Below are 23291 nucleotides of genomic sequence, written 5' to 3'. Positions count from 1 at the left end.
GGGCTTCAACCCAATATTTTAAGTCATCATAAATTCCTCTACTTATAACATAGAAAGAGATGCTATTAATGGATCTTATTCAGTTTATCTTTATTCATAATAACATACTTTTGAGAACCTACTATGTGTAATATATATGGTTTACAAAATCAGGATATTTGCTGTATGCTCTATTGATAATTCTGTAATGATTATTTCTGTAATACCTAACTTTATATGCATACCGATAACTAAAATAGAACATGAAAACATCCCCAGGCTAAGTAATATGATGGTCCAAGTAATGTATTCTGCATATAAATTGTAGTATAAAATATTTTTGGTAGAAAAGCTGATTCCTTCATAGCAATTGGATTTAGATTTATGAATGTTGCCAGAAAAGCTATTCTGTGATATATTTTATGTAAATGAGTTTTTAAAACATTAGTGAAGTTTCCATAGTCAGGAATTGGAATTCTCATATGGCAGGTTAACCTTGAGGGTAGTCACATTTGATCATATTCTCTTGCCAAAAATTGCAAGTATTAAGCATGTGGGTAAAACTAATTCCTTTCAATTATAAAATAGGCATAAAAATATGAAATTATTAATGGTTCTCACTATGGGCTTTCCTTTGGGGTATAGTCTAGCATGAATATAACTTTCCTAAAAATTAGACATCACTGTTGCTTAGTTCTGTTGAATTTCAAAACTACATTATACTCATTGAATTTATGACTTGGACTTTAATAGAGACCCTCTGGGTTTATATCTTATCAAGGGGAAGAAAAAACAACAAACAAACAACAAAACAGTGTACTAGAGGCTCTCTAATTAAAATAATTCAATATTTAAGTATAGATGAAAATAATTTAAAATGTCATTGAGTTAAAAGGGCATCATCTAATACAATATCTGCTTTAACATAGGATCTATATAATCTATCTAAAATACACAAATGTTTGGGCCGGCTGAGTGGCTCAGTTGGTTAAGAGCTCGCTCAAGAGTTTGAGCTCTGAGCAACAGCGGTTCGAGTCAGCCCGAGCTGAGCAGCCGTGAGCTGCCAACAGGTGGCGGGATGGCTCAGCTAAAAAAATAAAAATAAAAAAAAAAATAAAAAAAAGCATGCAGAAATGTTTAAAAAAAAATAAAATAAAATAAAATAAATAAAATACACAAATGTTTAAAAGTTATTTATATGAAGTCACCTAAACTTTCATATCTGAAGTACACATGCCATGAGAGTCCATTCCACTTGATTACTAGTCCTGCTCTTTTCATTCAGTAGCAAATGGAATCACTTTGTGACTCAGTTTCTCTGTAAAATTAAGTAATGCTTGTGACCTCTATTTAATCATGTATTTAGCTTTATTATATACTTAATACTGAAATGGTGATCAGAGCTCCTTAGAAAGAACTGTGGAATTCCAAGTATATTAAACAATAGAGAATTAGTCTTTTTTTTTGTACTAGTTTCAGGTGTACAAAGCAATGTAATAGTTAGACATTTATACCCCTCAGAAAATTATACCCCCCCAATCTATTACCCCTCTGATATCATATATAGCTGTTACTGTACCACTGATTATATTCCCTATGCTGTACTCCACATCCTGTGACATTCAGTATTATTCAACTTCAGCTTCAGGTGTACAATGCAGTGGTCAGGCAACTACACAGTCCATGAAGTGATCTCCCCGACAAGTCCCGCTCCCATCTGGCACCCCACATAATCTTTACAACATTACTGACTATATTCCCTATACTGCTCTTCACATCCCCATGACTACACAGTGACCACCAATCTGCACTTTCCAATCCCCCACCTTCTCCCCCATCAGTTATTTTTTCCTATATCTCTAAGTCTATTTCTGATATGTCTGTTCATTTATTCTGTTGTTTAGATTCCACATATAAGTGAGATTATGTGGTATTTGTTTTTCTCGGTCTGACTTATTTCACTTAGCTTAATGTCCTCTAGGTCTATCCATGTTGTTGCAAATGGTAAGATTTCATTCTTTTTTATGGTCTAGAAATATTCCATTGTATAAATGACCACAGTTTCCTTATCCAATCATCTACAATGTACATTTTGATTGTTACCATGTCTTGGCTATTGTGACCAGTGCTACAATAAACATAGGGGTGCATATATATTTTTTTTTGAATTAGTGTTTTGTGTTTCTTTGGATAGATACTTAGGAGTGGATTTGCTGAGTGATAAGGTAGTTCCATTTTCAATTTTTTGAGGCACCTCTATACTGTTTTTCATAGTGGCTGCACCAATTTGCAATCCCACCAACAGTGCACAAGTGTTCCCTTTTCTTCACATTTTTGCCAACACTTGTTTGTTGATTTGTTGGTGACCGTCATTCTGACAGGAGTGAGGTGGTATCTCATTGTGGTTTTTATTTGCATTTCTCTAATGATTAGCGACGTTGAGAATTTTTTCATATGTCTGTTTGCCATCTGTGTGTCCTCTTTAGAGAAATGTCTTTTCATGTCCTTGGTGTTTTATGAGTTTTTTTAATAAATTTTGGATATTAACCCCTGATCAGATGTATCATTGGCAAATATCTTCTCCCATTCACTAAGATGTATGTTTGTTTTATTGATGTTTTCCTTTGCTGTAAAAACCTTTTTAGTTTGATGTAATTCTCCACATTTATTTTTTCTTTTGTTTCCCTTGCTCAAGGGGATATACGAGTAAAAATATCACTAAGACTAATCTCTGTGAATTTACTTCCTATATTTTCTCCTAGGAGTTTTATGGTTTTAGATCAGATCTCACATTTAAGTCTTTAATCCATTTTGAGTTTTTTCTTGTGTATGGCATAACAAGGTGGTCCGGTTTCATTTTTTTTTGCATGTATCTATCCAGTTTTTCCAGCACAATTTATTAAATAGACTGTCTTTATCCCAAAGTAAATTCTTGCTTCCATTGTCATAGATTAAATTACCAAATAGGCATGGACTTATTTCTGGGCTTTCTATTCTGTTCCATTGATCTGTGTGTTTATTTTTATACCAGTACCATGCTGTTTTGATTACTATAGCCTTGTAGTATGATTTGATATCAGATAATATGATACTTCCCACTTTGTTCTTATTTCTCAAGATTGCCAAGGCTACCCGGGGCCTTTTATGGTTCCATACAAATTTTAGGATTATTTGTTCTAGTTCTGTGAAAAATGTCATTGGTAATTTGAGGGATTGCATTGAATCTATATATTACCTTAGGTAGCATGGACATTTTAACTATATTAGTTCTTCCTATCCACGAGCATGTTATATGCTTCTATTTATTTGTATCTTCTTTAATTTCTCTCTTCAATGTCTTATAATTTTCTGAGTACAGGTATTTTACTTCCTTGGTTAAGAGAATTAGTCTTTTAACAACCTCAAATGGAGCATTTGTATTTATTTATTTATTTATTTATTTATTTATTTATTTATTTATTTATTTATTTATTTTTAATCCCAGAAAGATTCTTCCCAATGATTCTTAGATATTTGGTGTACTCTCTCATGTCAATGAGTATTATTTGGAGAATGTAAAGTAATTCTAATTCTAATATCAATATGAGAAATAATACTATAAAGTTATATTTCATATATAATAAATATAGCTGTGTGTACAGAGAGAGAGAGAGAGAGAGAGAGAGAGAGAGAGAGAGAGAGAGAGAGAGAGAGAGAGAAAGAAAGAAAAGAAAGGAAATGCAATCAAGGAAATGAGGTCCTGAAAAAGTTTGGAGAGCTATCAAGAGGTGAAAATGTGCCCTATATAGAAAAGTGGATGACTTTCTCATTGTAATATGAAGAAAGAAGAAAAATATTGGAATGTATACACATATAATTATAGGAAATTGAAGGAGTTCTTATTATTCATTCCCCCCCCCCCGGGAAAGAAGAGGTTAGGTCTTAAAATTTTGAAGACAGGTGGAGAAGGTTTGAAAAAGCTGTAATGTGGAATGAGAGTGAGAAGAAAATGCAGAAGAATCACTAGGCAGAATGAGAACTTGGTTGAAGATAGAGACTACACAGTGTGGTCACCAGTGTGGTATTAGCATTTTCTTCATCTCTGCTTGGTGTTTAGCACAGAGTGTAAAGCACAGAAAACAGTTGACTGATCTAGCTCTGAAATTTTACCAGAATGGGATGGCGGAAGAACAAAGGAGCCAAGTGGTCAATTGTATTCTCAAGAGAGTAGTTGAAGTAGTAAACCAGGAAGGCTAAACTGGTTAGAGAAAGAGTCAGGTTTTTGCATTAGGAAAGACATAAATATTATTGTAGAAGATGGAGTAGTCCACATGGACAGATTTTGAGATAGAGGAGAGGGAAAGGCAAGAGGAAAATAAGTTAGGGATGTCGTTCTCAGCCTTAACTGAACATTAGAATCCTTTGGGGATCTTTAAAAAAAAAAAACCGATGCCCAGATCCCGTCTTCAGGGATTCTGGTCAAATTGCTCTGTAGTATATCTGGGGCAACAGGAGTATATTTTATAGCCAAGTTGAAAATTCTTGTTTAGAGTCGCTAGTAAAAAAAAAATCATATAGTTTTTGCAAAGTAGTTGGCACTTTATTTTCAAGGTAATGGAGAATCAGCAAAGGTTTTAAAAGCAGCATAAGTTGTTATATATTTTATCATTCTTTTTTAGATTATTTATTAAAATTTATTTTTCTGTTATAGTTGATATACCTTTAGAAGAGTGACTGACTGATATTCAAAGAGAATGATTAGGAAAATAGAAGACTAATGAAGAGAATATTTCAGTATTCCAGGCTAGAGATAATAACGAGACTAGAAATCTTGAATGAGGAACTGATAAAAGAATTGTAGAATAGGGTGCATATTTGTGATGTTTTAACATAAGAACTTATTACTCCTATTAATATGTGTGTAAAATGATGGAGGAAGGTCTAACATGACTGTGGGATTTTTATTTTGAATAATCTGTTAGTTTTCAATTGCTGCATAACAAATTACCACAGCCATAGCTCTTATTTATTATTTCAGTTCCCATGGGTCAGGAGGACAGGCATGGCTTCTCTAGATTCTCTGCACTAAGAGTCTCATCAGGCTACAGCCACTGTGTGTGCCAAGACTAAGGTCTCAGCAGAGGCTTGACTGGGGAAAGCTCCTCTTCAAAGCTCCCTTGGAATTATGGGCAGAATTCATCTCCGTGCACCTGTAGGGCTGAGGCCCCTGTTTTCTTGCTGGCTGACAGCCAGGGGCTGCCCTCAGGCCCTAGTGGCTGCTCCCAGTTGCCAGGCACGTTGCCACCCTATGGGCATTTCCTAGCATGGTTGTTTCCTTCTTCAAGACCAGCAGGAAAATCTTTCCCCACAAAAGGGCCCAGTCACTCTTTTACAGGTTTTCACCTGATTGTCCGGCCCAGTCAGGATAATCTTCCTTTTGGTAAATTCAAAATCAACAGATTTGGCATGTTAATAATGTCTTGGAATTCCCCTCTCCTTTGCCACATACTGTAACTTAATCATGTGAGTGCCATCCAGCCATACAGGTCCTGCCCATGCTCAAGGAGAAGAGGTTACACAGGCATGTACATCAGGTATAGGCGTCAGATTTGTTGCAGTTATTTAAGATAGGAATACAAGAGCATTAAACAGTTTTAGGAGGACATTGATGGCCTCAGTTTTAGACATGTTGAATTTGGGGTAATTGGGAATGCAATCAGAGTGGATAAGTAGGTAGCATAGAACTCAATAGATAGGTCAGAGTTAGAAATACATATTTGGTAGTGATCTTTAAATGTAATAGATAAATAATGAGATTATCCAGAGAAAGATTGTAGCAAGAACTGGACTGAGGACAAAAACAAGACCAAATAAGGTTAGATCATCTGCATCTGTATTTCAACCCAAATCTCTTGATTCCAATCCAATATCTCATTATACAACCTTTCCCTATTCCTCTACTTTCTTCTTTCAGTAATATCCTGTTCTTCCGAATTTGTGGTGCCCTCTCTGCCTACCTCCTACCTCCTACCTGGGAGTGAGAATCAAGGTCTTTCTTAGTGAAACCTTGCCGATCACAGACACTAAGAAAGATTGACTCTGTTATGCTTCCTGTGCCCAGATGAGAATGATAGAAATGGCAGGACACAGGCCAGTGAGGGAAGATGGTACCATCATTAGCCATGAACTGCTTGATTTCTTCTTATCAGAAAGCAGGACTAACTGCATCTTTCTTGCTTCTTCCACCCCAGAATTGCCTATGAAGTAAACAGACGGCACAAACTTGGAATGCTGATAAAATCATACGTATCTATCTCTGAAAGCTTCTGTCTGTTTATTTGTGTAGAAAACTATTAAATCTATTGCAGCAATATTGTTGAACAACCTGAGCTGTAGTCATGGGTTAGAAAGTAAATCTAATCAGTACATTTCACTCAGACTTTCCTCCCTTCTCTTGAATCTTTTTCTTTCAGGTTTTATTCAAGAAGAATGTGTCATCCCTTGCCCATTTGATTGCAAGTTGAGTGATTGGTCTAGTTGGGGGTCTTGCAGTTCATCTTGTGGCATTGGAGTGAGACTTCGATCCAAATGGCTAAAAGAAAAACCTTACAATGGAGGTCGCCCATGTCCTAAACTGGATCTCAAGAATCAGGTAAAGTACATGAAGCAGCAAGTAAAAGCTAAAACAGTATTCCCTTTATTATTTCCTATTAAAATTGAAGTCATTATATTGTTACAAGCAGCTCATAAAAGGTTATCAGAAGTTCAGAAGGGGGGTTCAGGGGGCACTAATTAATATAATACTAACTAATATAATATTAGTGATAGAAGCCTTGGCCACTCCTAGGTAATGTTCAGATCAACAGATCAACTTGGTATTATTAGCAATAATAATGTTTACAAAATTTAAATCAAATTGATTTTAAATGATCTTGAGTAATTTGATTAACCATGATATTATAAAAGTGATGTGTGCATATATACATACACAAATATGTATATGCATATATAATAATGTTGGGAGAATGTCAGTTAATTTATCATCATAAATATAATTACTGGCCTCATCTATATACTCCAAAATGGTATTCTATTTTTTCTTCACCTAACTCTTTATTCTAATTGGCTTTGTTCTCAGTCTTGACAGTGTCCCCACAGCTCTTCAATGTCTCTTCTGAGTTATTTCTCCACCTGTTTCCCCAAAAGTCAAAGCTGTTTTCACAAACAGAACCTTGAAGGATACTCTTCCATATACTCCTAGATATCTAATAAAAGAGCTATCCTAAACAATCGAAGTTGATTTAAATATTTTAGTTGACCTTACCCATATAACAGCATCTAAGATTTAGTTAGGAATAATAATAAAGAAGTAAAATTTCTTCTATGATTGCTCACTGGTTATTAGATCAAGACTGATATACATATATAAAATATTGTAACCCAGTAGAATTGGTGGAGAACAAGATGTTAAAAGTTTTTTTATACTTAGAGAGGTGAACTGTGCCCTATATCATTATATAGAGCCTTTATACTCAGAAACTATTTTAACAGAAGAGCTTCACAGGTTTCTGTTGCTAATTCTAGTGTATTAATTTCTGTCCTCTTAATCCCATTTTGATTAGACTTTCCAGACAGATTGTTTAATGGAAAGGAAACCTATGCATTTTTTTCTTAATTAATTTGCATAGCATGTCTAGTACTACTTGGATTTAGATATCATTTGTCAATTCAAGACCAATATCTCTATCTATTTTGTTCCTATCTTTTGACAAAAGACATGCAATTCACTGAAAACGAAAACTTATGACTCTAACAAAAAATATTTAAGTTCTAAGCCAGGGCAGGGTGTTATGCTAGTCTTGTATTTTACGGTTATGTGGTAAAATATTGTCCATAGTTTCTTCTCTCATAGCTGATGTGAACCTTTTTAGAAAACAAGACAGAGGATCATGAAATCAACATAAAGTTTGCAAATAAGTTCCACAAGTACAGTAGTTTGGTGAAGAGAAGGTTAATAAAGGTTAATGAAGGGATATCATTAATGAAAATAGGAGGCCAATAATCAGAACAAAGATAATCTGAAATAATAAGCCCTACTTCAGTACAAAGAAAGGAATAATACAGGTTTATGAACAGAAGAAAGACTTTCAAGTGAATATTCTGTACGTAGACTATTTGACCATCCCCAGAGGATTTTCTAGGCATTTATAATGGAAAATAACTAGTAAGCCTTTATGGTTATATATAACATATGATAATTCTCAAATCTTCTTCAAAAGCATCAATAAAATCTAAGTCTTTATAACACTGGTGTTACTAATTTTAATGTTAATTTTATGAACTAGGAAATTATCAAAGGAATAAAAGGACTTTATTTGAGCATAGACTTTAAGACTATATTCTCAGTATGCAAATGCAAATGTATAGAAATGTTCTATTAAATTTGAAAGTATGAGTAAGATAAATGTACTTATAAGCCTGTTATGACTTAAAGGAAATTTGTTGTATACATTTAATTGAAATATAAAACTTATAACCTTATGAAGTAATGCAAGCTAAAAATTAACCCAAAGGTACAACAATACTCTAGATAAATTCTATAAATGAAAATTAAGTGAAGGTGGGCCTGTTTGCAGGAGATGTTTCTAACTTTTGAGCTCCAGAAAGGAATTGTAGCATTCCAAAGACATTTGTTAGCTGTGATGCTAATAATGAATCCTGAGACATAAAGATAGGAAATTGAGCTTAGTATGCCTTATATTCTAATATAAAGAGTTTTCCGGTATCTTGCGCGTATGTGGTTTAATTGTTTTCCGGTATCTTGCGCGTATGTGGTTTAATTAAATTTGAATCATAAAACTTCACTTCAATCCATACTTCATATTTTAGCATAAGTTAATTGATCACAACAATAAGTAATAAGCTTTCCCTCTCTCTTGCAAATCTGTGAATGGCAGGGAAGGTACTATTGCGAGAAATCCTAAATTTAAAAGAAATCCTCCTCAAAGCAATTCCTATTTTAAAACAAATACATACCTGTAAGTATATTTGTGGAAAGCTATCTGTGGCAACTTCATTGCATATTTTCTCTTATATATAGTAGAATCTTCTCTCTCTCTCTCTCTCTCTCTCTCTCTCTCTCTCTCTCTCTCTCTCTCTGTGTGTGTGTGTGTGTGTATAACATATAGAATTTTTTGATGTTATCTGTAGTTTCTTAATTCATTTGAAAATAAATTGAGTTGTCAGGAATTTTCATTATTTAGGAAATATCCCCAAGCGTCTATGATTGATGGCAATTCTTCTTTAGGAGAAACTGTTATTTGTTTCTCTAAGCTGGAAATATGGTCTAGTTAGAGGTACACCCACTTGAGGCTCTTTTGTAGAGTTCAGTTTTACTCCTGGCTTTAGGATATTTGTCTTCTTTCCAATTGGTTTTCAGGTTTGGATTTATTTTTCTATTTTTGGTACCAGATTAATACCCTGTCATCCACTCACCCATAAGTAAGAGTTTTAAAAATTGAAACCAAATTATTACAGTAAAAGAGGCACATATCTTTAGTACCTATGCATGAGGAAAATTCAGTATGTCAGATTGAGCCAAACATATTGTTCATAAGAAACATTGAACTTCCTCATGTGTATGCCTATTATGCATATGCCTATGTAAATGTTAGCATACCTGCGTATGCTTATCCATTCTCCTTCTTCATTTCTCTTTAGAACGTGAGGTCTTTTGAGGGCAAGGGCTATCTTTCTACTTTTGTAATTCATTCCAGCCCCTAGTACACTATCTTGTGGATTGTCAAAGTATATTCATTGGAGCTTTATTTGAAAAGGAAGCTTCTCTCTGGATAAGTGAGTGGCTAGTTCCATAGAAAGACAAAATATATTAGAACTCTGGTCTCTGTTTTTTTCCAATCATTTTCTTCTTTTTTAAAATTAAATTTATTGGAGTGACGTTGGAATAGTAAAGTTATATATGTTTCAAGTATACAATTATATAATACATCATCTATGTATTGCATTGTGTGTTTGCCACACAAAGTCACTTCTCATTCCTTCACCATATATTTGACTTTCTTTACCCTCTTCTACCTACCCTTGCCCCCTCCTGCACCCCCACCTCCCTTACCCTGTGATAGTGACTAAACTGTTGTCTGTGTCTGTCAATTTTTGTTTCTTTGTTTGTCTTGTTTGTTTGTTGCTTTCAGTTATATATCCCACATATGAATGAAATCATATGATTCTCGACTTTTCCTAACTCATTTTGCTTAGCATGATAATCTCAAGATCCAATCCATCCATATTGTAGCAAATGTCAGCATCTACCCAAATAACCTGAAAACACCCGTAAAACTATATGTACCCCTCTGTTCATTACAACATTATTCATCATGACCAAGACATGGAAACAACCAAAGTGTCCTTTGATGGATGATTGGGTAAAGAAGACATGGTATATATACACAATGGAATATTACTCAGCCATAAGAAAAGATGAACTCTGGTCTCTTATGCTGTGATTTTTTATTCAAATTCTCAAAAACATGAGCTCTTCTAGAGGAAAGAAATAAGAATCTCCAAATTATTATTGCCCAGAGTCTTTGAAGACTTGCTTGAAAAATCCGGGGTGTTTGTATACCCACTGAAATCTAACTCAGTGATATAAATGGAAAGGTTAATATTATATAATGCATACAAGCTCATAGACTGTTCTGAATCTGTTAGTGAAATCAGTATTTATAATCTCTCATAAAAAGCCTCCCTTTTAGACCAAAACCTATCAACATGTTAGCTCTTTTTCTAGAAGTGCCAAAATGACAGCAATATTTGAATAGCTTTCTGCTAAGAATATTTGTGATGCTAAACAGCTCAAGCATACAGCTTACCCAAAGCTCTTACCTAAGTGGAAAACTTCTAAATAGTTTAATGGATTATCAGATCAGTTGATTGATGTCCTTGTTGCTGCTGTACATAATAAAATACATAATATATTTTAATATTTTACAGCCTGTAATGTGTTGGGTGGGTTTAAGTGCAATTGTACTATATATTTTTGTTTTTTCTTTTGGAATTCTGCTTAATAGAAGATTAAATATAGGGGCACTGACATTAAACCTCCATTAGACTTCCATTTCCCTTTATGAGCTCTTCACACAGTTGAAGGCAAGAGAGTTCCAGAAAATTATATTTTGTTTACATGTTGCAAATCTTGCATTCACAGTTTGTTTGAATAAAAATCTTACACTGAGACTCATTACCTATAAGTTTTTTAAATGCACGCTATTTAAATACATTTTGAAAGTGTTTTGACAGTGTTTGCAGCTGAATGAAGGGATACAAATTAAATATGTGTGCTCTCTAGAAACAATTGCTATTCTAAAGGCCTGTCTTCTCCTCAAAGAGAAGTGGCCTAATTTTGGAAATGATGAGTGTAATGCATTTTATTTTCTAAAGCAGTCTAATAATGTTTTAAAGAATAGTTTTTCCGTATATAAATTATATATATATATATATATATATATATATATATATATATATATATATATATATATATATATATATATATATATATATATATATATATATATATATATATATATTAGCATGAACATTTCTCTTTAGAAGAAGGCTTCTGGATGAGAAAAGGTTGCCATAGAGAGATAGCATATGCTCATTTTAGTACTGCTTCATTAATTATTAGCATGTTAGGATGTGGAAATAGGGTAACTGTCATTCTGTCTTAATGTGTGTTTACCCAGAAACATACGGTGACACTTAGGTTTAATTTGATTTAACCAATGTTGGCCCCTTCTTTTTGACCAGCCAGACTCCCACTCATTCTAACCTAATCCAAATCATTTCTGGCACAGTCCCGCTCACTTTGGACTTAGTACTTTGGCAGAAGCCCCAGACTGTAATGGAGCAAGAAGTCCTCTTCTTGAGCATGAATAGGGGAGGCAGCCCATGATCAAGCACATTCAGGTGGGCTGTTCTTGCATAGGTGGTGGGAGGGGAGGGGCATGTTGTGGTTGCACCTTTGGTAAGAACTTGCTTTAACTATGAAATATCATATTCGTAAAATGAAGAAATACAGAAAGGTTTATTCTCAGTGTTATTTGAGAGGATTTAATACAAGCATATCATTTGAGAGGATTTAATACAAAAGTAAAACATTTCACCTCTCCCCAACAAAGAAATTATTATCGCCAAGCCCAAGTATACTGCACCCCACCTCAGAGGCAGCATGAAATGGCTCCTAGGGGTTAGTGTCCCTCCATTTGTATCCTTTATGCCTGCCTGCCAACTCAAACTCTGCTCTCAAGTTGTGACATTGTACTAATTGAGCTGAGTAAAGCTCAGAGGGGAGGCAATTTTTCTTTTTTGTTCATGCTCTGTCACCATCTACAAGAAAAATTATATTTTTTCTTCTCAAGAGATTTCCCCTCACCCCACCTTTGCATCCACACATACCTCATTCTTGATCATTCCAAAGGAATGCCCCTCAGGCTTGTTAAAATTTGTTGAAACTGATCATTTTTCTTGAGAGGCGACACAATGATTCATAAGAAGCAATTTTCCTATACATGTTGTCCACTCTCTTGCATTTTACTTTGTTTCTTAATACTCTGTATTGCTATTCTTCATGTATTCAAATTCACTATTAGTTTGTTATTTAGGATAATCCTATGCATATTCTATCTATTGGGTTGTCGGAAAAATCATGATGCTTTTTTAAACAATAAACATACATAAAATACATCATGACTTTTTCATCAACCCGATAATAAAATGTTTTCTGCTCGACTGGCTTGGCAAATGTCACTGATGTGGTCCCTAAGCGAGGTTTCCAGGATTGGCTGAGGATAGCTGTAAAATTGTGAAGCAGGCAAATTTTGTCGCATTTTGCCTTTGGAACTCTTTCAATGGGCTCCCGTACCTCATATTATCTTCAGGCCTTGAACTCTTGAACTCGCAAAATAGTGTATTAGATAACATCAGCTTCAGCAGAAAATCACATCATCTGTGTTTGCAATTTTGAAAAATTGACTTTTTTTTTAAGGTTAGTTTTTTTTAATGATTTTTTATTTTTCAATTATAGTTGACATACAATATTATATTAGTCTTAGGTGTACACCATAGTGGTTAGACATTTATATAATTTTTGAGGTGATCACCCCAATTAATCTAGTACCCATCTGACACCATACATGATTATTATCTTGTTACTGACTATATTCCTTATGCTATAATTTACATCTCCACGACTGTTTTGTAACTACTAATTTGTACTTCTTAATCCCTTCTTCCCCTTTTTTACCTCTTCCCCCAACTCCCCTTCCATATGACAACCCTCAAAATGTTCTCTGTAGCTATGAGTTTGTTTCTGTTTTGTTTGTTTATTTTGTTTTTTAGATTGCACATATAAGTGAAACCATATGGCATTTGTCTTTCTCAGTCTGGCTTACTCCACTCAGCGTAATACCATCTACATCCAGCCATGTCGTTGCAGATGGCAAGATTTCATTGCTTTTTATGGCTAATACTCCATTGTATATATGTACCACCTCTTCTTTATCCATTTATCTACTGATGGACACCCAGGTTGCCTACATATCTTGACTATTGAAAATAATGCTGCAATGAACATATGGATACACATGTCCCTTTGAAGTCGTGTTTTGGGTTTCTTCAAATAAATTCCCAGAAGTGGGATGACTGGGTCCTTCTTTGTCTCTTGTTATAGCTTTTTTTTTTTAATTGAATTTATTGGGGTGACAATGATTACTAAAATTACATAGATTTCAAGTGTACAATTCTATAATACATCATCTATATATCACATTGTGTGCTCATCCAGAGTCAGTTCTCCTTCCATCACCATATATTTGACCCCCTTTACCCTCTTCTACCACTCCCCTCCCTCCTTACCCTCAGGTAACCACTAAATTGTTGTGTGTGTCTATGAGGTTTTTTTTTCTTTGTTTGTTTTGTCCCTTTGTTGCTTTTAGTTTTGTATCCCACATGTAAGTGAAATCATATGACTCTTGACTTTTTCTGTCTGACTTATTTCACTTAGCATGATAATCTCAAGATCCATCCATGTTGTCACAAATGGCAGTATTTCATCTTTTCTTATGGCCAAGTAATATTCCATTGTATATATTCCATCACATCTCCTTTATCCAATGATCTATTGAAGGACACTTGGGCTGTTTCTATGTCTTGGCCACCATAAATAATGCTGCAATGAACATTGGGGTACATAACATCTTTACTGATAAATGTTTTCAGATTTTTGGGGTATACCCAGGATAAGGATTGCTGGGTCCTGTGGTAATACTATTGCTAATTTTTTGAGGACCCTCCACACTGCCTTACCTAGCAGCTGTGCCAATCTAAAGTCCCACCAACAGCGTATGAGGGTTCCTTTTTTTCCACAACCTCTCCAACATTCGTTATTATTTGTCTTGTTGATGATAGCCATTCTAACAGGTGTGAGATGATAGCTCATTGTTTTTTGTTTTTTTTTTTGCATTTCCCTAATAGCTAGTGAAGTGGAGCATTTTTTCATATATCTTTTTGGGAGAAGTTTCTGTTCATGTCCTCTGCCCAATTTTTAATTGGATTGTTTGTCTTTTTGTTATTAAGTTGTATGAGTTCCTTATATATTTTGGATATTAGCCCCTGATAGGAGATGTCATTTTCAAATATCTTCTCCCATTCAGTTGGTTGCCTCTTTGTTTTATTGATGATTTCTTTTGTTGTGCAGAAGCTTTTTAGTTTAATATAGTTCATTTATTTTAGCTTTTACTTCCCTTGCCTGTGAGGTCAAATTCATAAAATCCTCTTTGAACCCAAGATCCATAAGTTTAGTACCTATGCTTTCTTCTCTGCAGTTTATTGTTTTAGGTCTTATGTGTAGGTCTTTGATCCATTTTGAGTTAATTTTGTTATATGGGGACAGATAGTAGTCTAGTTTCATTCTTTTGCATGTGGCTTTCCAATTTCCTCAGCAGCATTTATTGAAGTGGCTTTCTTTTCCCCAGTGTATGTTTTCCTAATTGCTAATTCAATCATCTGCTTCATTTAATCTACTGTTTAGTTGCTCTGCTATATGCTTTTTTATTTTAGTTATTGAGTTCTTCATTTCTGACTGGTTCTTTTTTATGTTTCCTATCTGTTTTTTGAAGTTCTCACTGCAATCATTGAGGATTCTTAAAAACAGTGTTCTGAACTCTGTATCTGGTAGATTGCTTGTCTCCATTTTGTTTAGTTCATTTTCTGAAGTTTTGTTCTTTTTTTTCATTTGGGGCATGTTTGTTTGTCTCCTCAGTTTGGCTGCTTCTTGTGTTTGTTTCTATGTATTAGGTAGAGCTGCTATATCTCCCTGTCTTTGTAGAGTGGCTTTATGTAGTAGGTGTCTTGTCAGGCCCAGTAGTGCAGTCTCCTTGGTCACCTGAGCTGGTTGCTCCATGTGTGTCCCTTGTGTAGGTTGTGTGTATCCTCCTACTGTAGTTGAGCCTTGGTTTCTGTTTGTGTGTCATTGGGAGGGATTGACCCTTGGGTTGATTGGTTGAAAAGACTAGTCATGACTACAGTGGAGGAGCTGTGGTACAGGAACTGACCCTGCGGAGCAAGATTTACTTTAGCAGGACTCTGGTGCCTGCCCAATCTGCCTTTTGGGTGTGCTATCTACAGAGGTAACCTGACTGTGCTACTGACCTGAAGGCCACTAGGCATGCTAGCACTGGGGCCTCCTGACAGCTGCCCCTCCATGAGTCAAGTTCAGCTACAGCCTGTCCCCTCCCTGAGGCCACCTGGAATGAACCATGAAACAATTTGCAGATGGCTGCCACCTTGTCTTGGTGGTGACTGCGAGAGGCTAAGCTGGAAACTGAGTCCAGCTGTCACTTGTGCCAGACTTCAGGCTGCTTAGCAAGATATATGGGGCTTGGATGGCCCTGCAATTTGAGTGGGGCAGGGTCTTAGGGAATCACCAGGGTGGGGCAAATGGTGTCAACCACATTCTCTGCTGGTTTTCACAGCCAGAAGTTGTTGGGACTTCACTTCCTGGAACAAGAACTTTGGGCTGGGGAGCCTGGTGTGGGCCTGAGACCTCAGTGGGGAACCTCCACAACTGAGTAATTCCTCCCAATTTTTAAGTACCACATGCAGGTGTGAGACCAGCCCCATTCTGCTTCTCTGGCCCTCCTATCAATCTTGATGTAGCATCTTCTGTATATCCTTAGTTATAGGACTCCTGTTCAACTAGACTTCAGGTAATTTTCAGTGATGGTTTTTCTGTAATTTAGTTATAATTCTGATGTGGTTATGAGAGGAGTCAAGCACAGCATTTATGTCCTCTGCCATCTTGACTAGAAATCTGAAAAATGGGCTTCTTCATCAAGTACTTAAAGTGGCAATTCTCAAGTACTTTTCTAGGAAAAAATATGTGTGTATACATATACAGATCCAACTTTTCACATTTTTCCTGAATCACCCTATCATTTAAGCTTTAAATACAGAATGGAAATGCTCCTCTTCCTTTCAGGCATTGAAAGAATATGAACCTGACTTTAACCACAAGCATCTGGTTATACTAAATATACCTGTTAGAAAATTAAACAGTGAACCGATGGGAGTACAGCACCTTCTTAAAAAAATAACTTGCTTAAGACCTATTTAAAAGTAAAGATTCTGAATGACATGCAAATTCTCCAGTTTTTTTTCATTGAGATATAGTTAACATATAACATTGTGTAAGTTTAAGGTGTACAATGTGTTTTATATATTATAATATGATTTATATATTGTAATATTATGTAATACATTTATATATAATAATATGATTACCACCATAGCAATGTCTAACACATATCTTAGGTACATGATCATTATTTGTGATGAGAACTCTTGGCCACTTTGAAGTTTATAATAAAGTATTGTTGACTATAATCACTATGCTGTGTATTAGAGCAACAGGATTGATATATCTACTAGTTGCCAATTTGTACTATTTAGATTTTTTCAAGTTTTATCCCAATATTAAATTACCAGAAAGCAAGTTACCTAGATAGTGACTAGATTCCATGATACATCCCTGCAGAAAATCATTTGTTGAATCATGATTTATATTTTCTATATGACTTAAAAGCCAAGATAGAACTAGTCTCTCTGAATAGCTTACCTAAATCTTTTGAAATCCAGAGTTTATTTTTTTCAAAACCTTTACTAATCATAAGACTTGAAAAATTACTCTGGGTGGGGGAGAAAGGCAGTATAAAAACAATTTTCCAGGCCTCTGTTCTGAGACTATGGTTAGTGCAGTTAGAGTGGATCCAGGAATGTGTATTTGTTAACGAAGGTTTGTTTTTGCTGGTTCTTCTGACCAGGTAAGTTGGTGAGTACTGCCATAATTGAGATTCTTGCTGCTGAGGCTACCATTTCTGCTGAGTTCAGCTTTGAAAAGATTTTCCCTGCAGTTGACTTAGCCTGCCCTTTTAATCTAAACAATGAGCACAACCACTGTCTGCCACTCAGAGCAAATCTAGGAAGACCCTCCTATTTTAAAGAAAAGGAGACTAAGGTTTACAGGATTAAGAGCCAATCAAGTCTGAGGACAAATTCTGCCTTACCACTTATGAGCTGTGGGAACAGAAGAACATTATTTAACCTTTCTGAGTCTCAGTTTTATAATCTGTCAGATAGGTATAACAATGGTCACTACTTTATAAGATTATTGTGAGTGTTAATATAAAATGAAAATAAATACAAATTCCCTCTCTCATTGTTTTGCATATAGTAAGTGCTTGATAAATGTTAGGCAGGATTATTTTTCTTTGGTCTCTAACACATAATTTTTGTTTTCAATTCAGTTTGCTTTCACCCATACCATATTGCCTTTTAAAACTAAATTATGCAGATTGCTTTTCTTTTTACATTTAGCTACTGAAACATTTAAAGTCAAATCATTTAGTTGTAATAACACAGCTTAGAGGCATAGTAAAAGCTACTGTTACTACTTCCTGTGTAGGAAGTCTGTTTTATTTCTACACACCTTATTCAGCATTGCTTTTTTTTTTTCTAATGGAAAAAAGGAATATAACTTTTTACATGTTTATAACTAATTTCCTATGAAATTTGTGATTTTTGGATTTTTATATAAATGTTTTTATTAGAGAGTGTAACCAGAAGACACACAAATTATTATGGGTAGAGCTTTATAAATTTTCACAAAATGAACTTTTCCATCTAATTACCACCCAAGTCAAGAAATATAGTCATTCCTTGGTATCCATAGGAGCTTGGTTCCAGAAATGTCCTAAGATACCAAAATCTGTGGGTGCTCAAATCCCTTATATAAAATTGTGTAATATTTGCATATACACGTCCTCTTATAAACTTTAAACCATCTCTTCATTACCTAATACAATGTAAATACTGTGTAAATAGTTGTTATACTGTATTGTTTAGGGACTACTTACAAGAAAAAAATGCTTGTACACATTCAGTTCAGATGCAACCATCCTAGGCCTAACTACATAGAACATACAACATGTCAGCAACAACGAGTATTTTTTTCCAAATATTTTTGATCCGTGGTTGGTTGAATTCTCGGATGTGGGACCATGGATATGGAGGACCGGCTGTACTTTATCAATATCTCAGATGCCCCCTTTCTGCTCCGTCTCCTTTACTACCCCTTCCTCTCACCACATAGAAGTTATATTCAGACTTCTAACACTATAAATTAGTTTTAGAATATGAAAACCTTTACATAAATGGATTCTGCACTATGTACTCTTTTGTTTCTGCCTTTTTCTCCTCAGCATTGTTTGTTAGATTTATACATGTCATGATGTGTAGCAATATGTTGTTCATTTTTATTATGTTATGTTATGCCCTTGTGTATATCCCATTATTTTATTGTATATACCACATTTTATCCATTTTATTGTTGATGGATAGATATTTGGCTTGTTTCCCATTTGGGGCTATTACAAATAATACTGCTATGACCATTCTTGTACAAGTCTTTTGGTGCTCAGATGTATGCATTTCGGTTGGGTATATACCTAAGCGTAGCATTTCTAGCTCATAGAATATGCATATATTCAACTTTGGTAGATAATTGGCACTTCATTTTAACTTGTAAATCATCACAGAACTTCCTAAATATAGATAGTATATAATTCTAGATAATGACTTGAAATATGACCTGACACCATGAAAAGAGATTGAAAGCAATATGTATGCATTAGATGTTTATCTCAGCATTTGTCGTATCACCACATGGCAGTGACTGCTGTCTTCTGCCAAGCTGCATCTCTCTTTCCAAAGAGAACAGGTATGAGCATTACCTTGCTGCTGGACTCTGCTCATCTCTCTCCTAAACAACTATCATAACCATCATTTCCTCTGTCTCTAATCTTTTCCTCCCTCCTGGCCCCCACCACACACACTCGTTTCTTACACAGCAGCCTCAGTGAACTTTTTAAATCACAGATCTGCTCATACTTAAAATATTTCATGACCTTCTTGTTACCTTTGGGATAAAGTACAAACTATATAGTGTAGTTTATAAGATATTTCATGACCTGGCCCCAACCACATTTCTCTGAGCTCAGAATCAGTGAGACCCTCGGAGCAGGAAAGCTGCTACTGAACCAGGAGCAAGGGGCCACTTCTATCTCTTCATCAGCCTTCATATAGGCTTCCTCATAAAGAATGATAATTTCACATTCTCAAGCTGATCATATAAATCCATTGATTGATGCATAATTTAGTGTCTTTTAACAGAAATTGCTTTTCAAGTTACAAGTCACCAAATATTCTTTAACAAAACTAGATATTTGGATTTACTTTACTGCCATTTCTTTCAAAGCTACTCATCAAATTTCCTCTATATTAGATTAAAATCATGCTTCACTGTCATTTAAATATAGACTGCCTAAAGCAGATTAAAGTTGTCTCTTCCTTCCCTGAAGAGAAATCTCTTTCTTTTAGATGAGAAAGTAAGGGACATTGTGTTTATCATCTGTGCTGAAAGCAAGTATGGAACCAACTGCAAAGTCCCCTTTCAAAGAATGTTCCCAAACAGTGGAAATGTCCATTTTCCACCCTAATAGACAGCAATCTTGTCACCCTTTGACCTGAAGGCAAATTAATTTGGGTAACAGTATTAGGAAAGTAGTTCGAATTGAGCCAGCACTCTAATGTACTGTTTGTCAAATGGGGCCAGAATGGCAAACTGTAAAATTGCTGCTGCTTTTCTCTGTTTTTGGAGCAAGGGAACACAAGTTTATTGAAATTATTATTGGTCCAAAATTTTATATTTTGTTCATTTAAAAGGATATTTGATACTGCATATGATCTGACAAGTTTGCAAACTCATCCTAGAAAAAGTGCTACATACCTCATTGCTAAATATCACTACAGTCACCTTCAAAGTACTTCCCTTGGGAAGCTGTGAACTGATGTGAGTGCCTAGTCCACCCTTCAAAGCAATTTTGGAACTCTTTCTGGAATGGCCATCAGAGCTGTCTTCGCATTACCCTTGATGTCCTGAATGTCACCAAAATGTCTTCCTTTCAATATTTCCTTTATCTTCAAGTAAAGAAAGAAATCATTGGGGGCGAGATCAGGTGAGTAAGGAGGATATTCCAATACAGTTATTTGTTTACTGGCTGAAAACTCCCTCAAAGTCAGTGCTATGTGAGGTGGTGCATTGTCGTGATGCAAGAGCCATAAATTGTTGGCAAAAAGTCCAGATTATCTACCGTATTTGCCGGCGTATAAGACAATTTTTTGGCCCTGAAAAATATGCCTCCAAGTGGGGGGTCGTCTTATACGCCAGGTATACTTCAGATAGACTGCCCATAGTGCTTGCCCCGTGCCATAGTGGCCTCCCGATGCCCGCCCACTTCATTCCACATACCGTTCAGGCATCAGCAGCGCTGCTGGGTGTATGCTCGGCTATTATGCGATTTTGCTGTTATGCGATTTTACCACACTCGCAAAATCGCACACAGCGGACCATACACCCAGTATGATAGTGCAAAATCGCGAATCGCGATACCATACTGGGTGTATGGTCCGCTGTGTGCGATTTTGCGAGTGTGGTAAATTCGGGTTACCGTATATTTCTTTACATATGCATTGAAGATTCACGATTTTGCGCTATCATGGTGCCTGTTAGAATGTTGAAGAGCTCGCACTTGTGCACTAGTGAGGTCCCAGGGAGATGCTGATGCAAGGGTGGACCAGACTGCTATAGTGACAGGGCGGGCAAACAGGGAGCAGGGACCAATCAAATCAGGCTTTGTATACAGCCAACAGCCAACCACAATACTGCACCATTGTACAGTACAGCATAGTACTGTATACAAATGTGGTCGGCATAGAAAATGTCGACCAGTCAAACCCCTATCATCCCTATCATGGCACTAGCCAAAAGAAAGAAGTATGATGCAAATTTTAAACTGAAAGTTATAAACTTTGCTAAAGAAAATAATAATTGTGCTGCTGCAAGACAAGATGGAGTAACAGAAAAGATGGTTCGGGACTGGAAATCAAATGAGAAAGCATTAAAGAGTATGCCAAGGGGTAAGTGTGCGTTAAGAAGAGGCACCCCACACTGGCCAGAACTCGAAAAACATGTAGCAGACATGGTGGCTCAACATCGCCAAAACGGTTATGTGGTGACACAAAATACAATACGCTTGTTTGCACTTCAGTGGGCCAAATCAAATCTGATATTGTTTTACCTTTTATTTGGTGTGTGGAAGGTGTGCGGAAGAGGGGGTAGTCTTATATGGCGAGTATATAACAAACTCTGTATTTTGAGTGGAAATGTTAGGGGGTCGTCTTATACGCCCAGTCGTCTTATACGCCGGCAAATATGGTAAATTTTTCACACAGCCTTTTTAACACTTCTAAATAGTAAACTTGGTTAACTGTTTATCCAGCTGGTACAAATTTATAATGAATAATCCCTCTGATATCAAAAAAGGTTAACAACATCACTGCGAAAAGTTCGCAAACTTCATTGTCTGACCTCATACATGTATTTTTATAGTGTTAACTTCCAAATGTGTCCTATCTGATCACCTACTTACTACCTATTTTCCCACCCTCATTACTCCCATTTACCCCTTCCTTGGCTCTCTATGCTCTCAATAAATCTATGTTCTTTGGGCTAAGTATATGTAGCCTTTTTCTGCTCTTGAAAAAGCTCATAGGCACAGAGATGTGGATACTGGCCATTGAAATATGGCCAGAACACAGTGAAAGACTGCTACTGATATTATCCCCATGAAATTTGAAGTACTTAGAAGAATTGGAATTGCTCAATTGGTTATGTTCACTGGGGTTAGTATGTTGTATGCTGTCTGTCATAACAACAAGTCCACTTTTTTCCAATAAAATAATGCTTTATTATAGTCCAGTAGTGGGTTGAATAAGTACTTTGAATAGTTTACATTTGGGGTAAAATAGATTTATGATCATCTGGATGTACAGTCTCATCTGTTCACCCCTGAAACTGATTCTGTGTTTTTGTAGTGCTGGACCAAGGCAATGGGAAGGAGTAAATCTGGGTACAGAGGTCAAACAATGCCCTGATTCATGAGATAGGTACAAGATCATTCAAAGGGCTTCAGAATAACCCTACCTGACCCTCTCTTTTTTTCTTTAGGTGTTGTGCAGCATATTGTATCATTTATATCTATCTATCTATCTATCTATCTATCTATCTATCTATCTATCATCTATCTATCTATCTATCATCTATCTATCTTTCTATGGCTTGTATGAAGCACAGTTTTCTTGCCTGGAGATAAATGTAAGCAGGAGGCAGAGTACAGTGTGACTGACAAATGAGAATCTTAGGTAGCATTTTCCATGCATGAAAAAAGAGAATTTGGCTGAACATAACTAAGAAGTTCCAGGATGATCATATACTAGAATAATAGTTCAAGTTGAGAGACACCTAAAAGTATCTAATCCACTAGTTCCCAATTATGGCTGCACATTAGATTTACTCCAGAAATTTGACTTCCCTGATTCCCCACCCAGACCAACTAAATCAGAATTTTTGCTGGTGGGATCCAACTGTCTATGTTTATTAAAATCCTCAGGTGAGGATTATCTAATGTGCAACTAGGGCTGAGAACTGCAACCCCATCATCTTGTAAATGAGGTGACTGGAGCTCAAGGAGGCGACTTGACCCCTAATTACCAACTAGAACAGAGGCCCCACTTCTCACTCCATGGTTGTTCTTTCCTGAACACCTCTTCCATCCAAATGAACAAGAGTGCAATGAGAAACG

General features: G+C 35.8%; 1 protein-coding gene across 1 annotated transcript in view; it reads left to right on the top strand.

The window, feature by feature from the left end:
* LOC109372880 (thrombospondin type-1 domain-containing protein 7B) overlaps nucleotides 1–23291 on the top strand; it is a 382043-nt gene that overhangs the window by 174113 nt on the left and 184639 nt on the right. Inside the window, exon 8 of the mRNA XM_019626386.1 lies at nucleotides 6432–6610. Within this exon, the coding sequence (XP_019481931.1) occupies nucleotides 6432–6610 (179 nt within the window). The remainder of the gene's footprint in view (nucleotides 1–6431; nucleotides 6611–23291) is intronic.

Source organism: Hipposideros armiger, unplaced genomic scaffold (genome assembly GCF_001890085.2).
Source record: "Hipposideros armiger isolate ML-2016 unplaced genomic scaffold, ASM189008v1 scaffold_673, whole genome shotgun sequence".
Lineage (NCBI taxonomy): Eukaryota > Metazoa > Chordata > Mammalia > Chiroptera > Hipposideridae > Hipposideros > Hipposideros armiger.
Note: the sequence above shows the minus strand (reverse complement) of the source record. Positions and strands in the feature narration are given on the sequence as shown.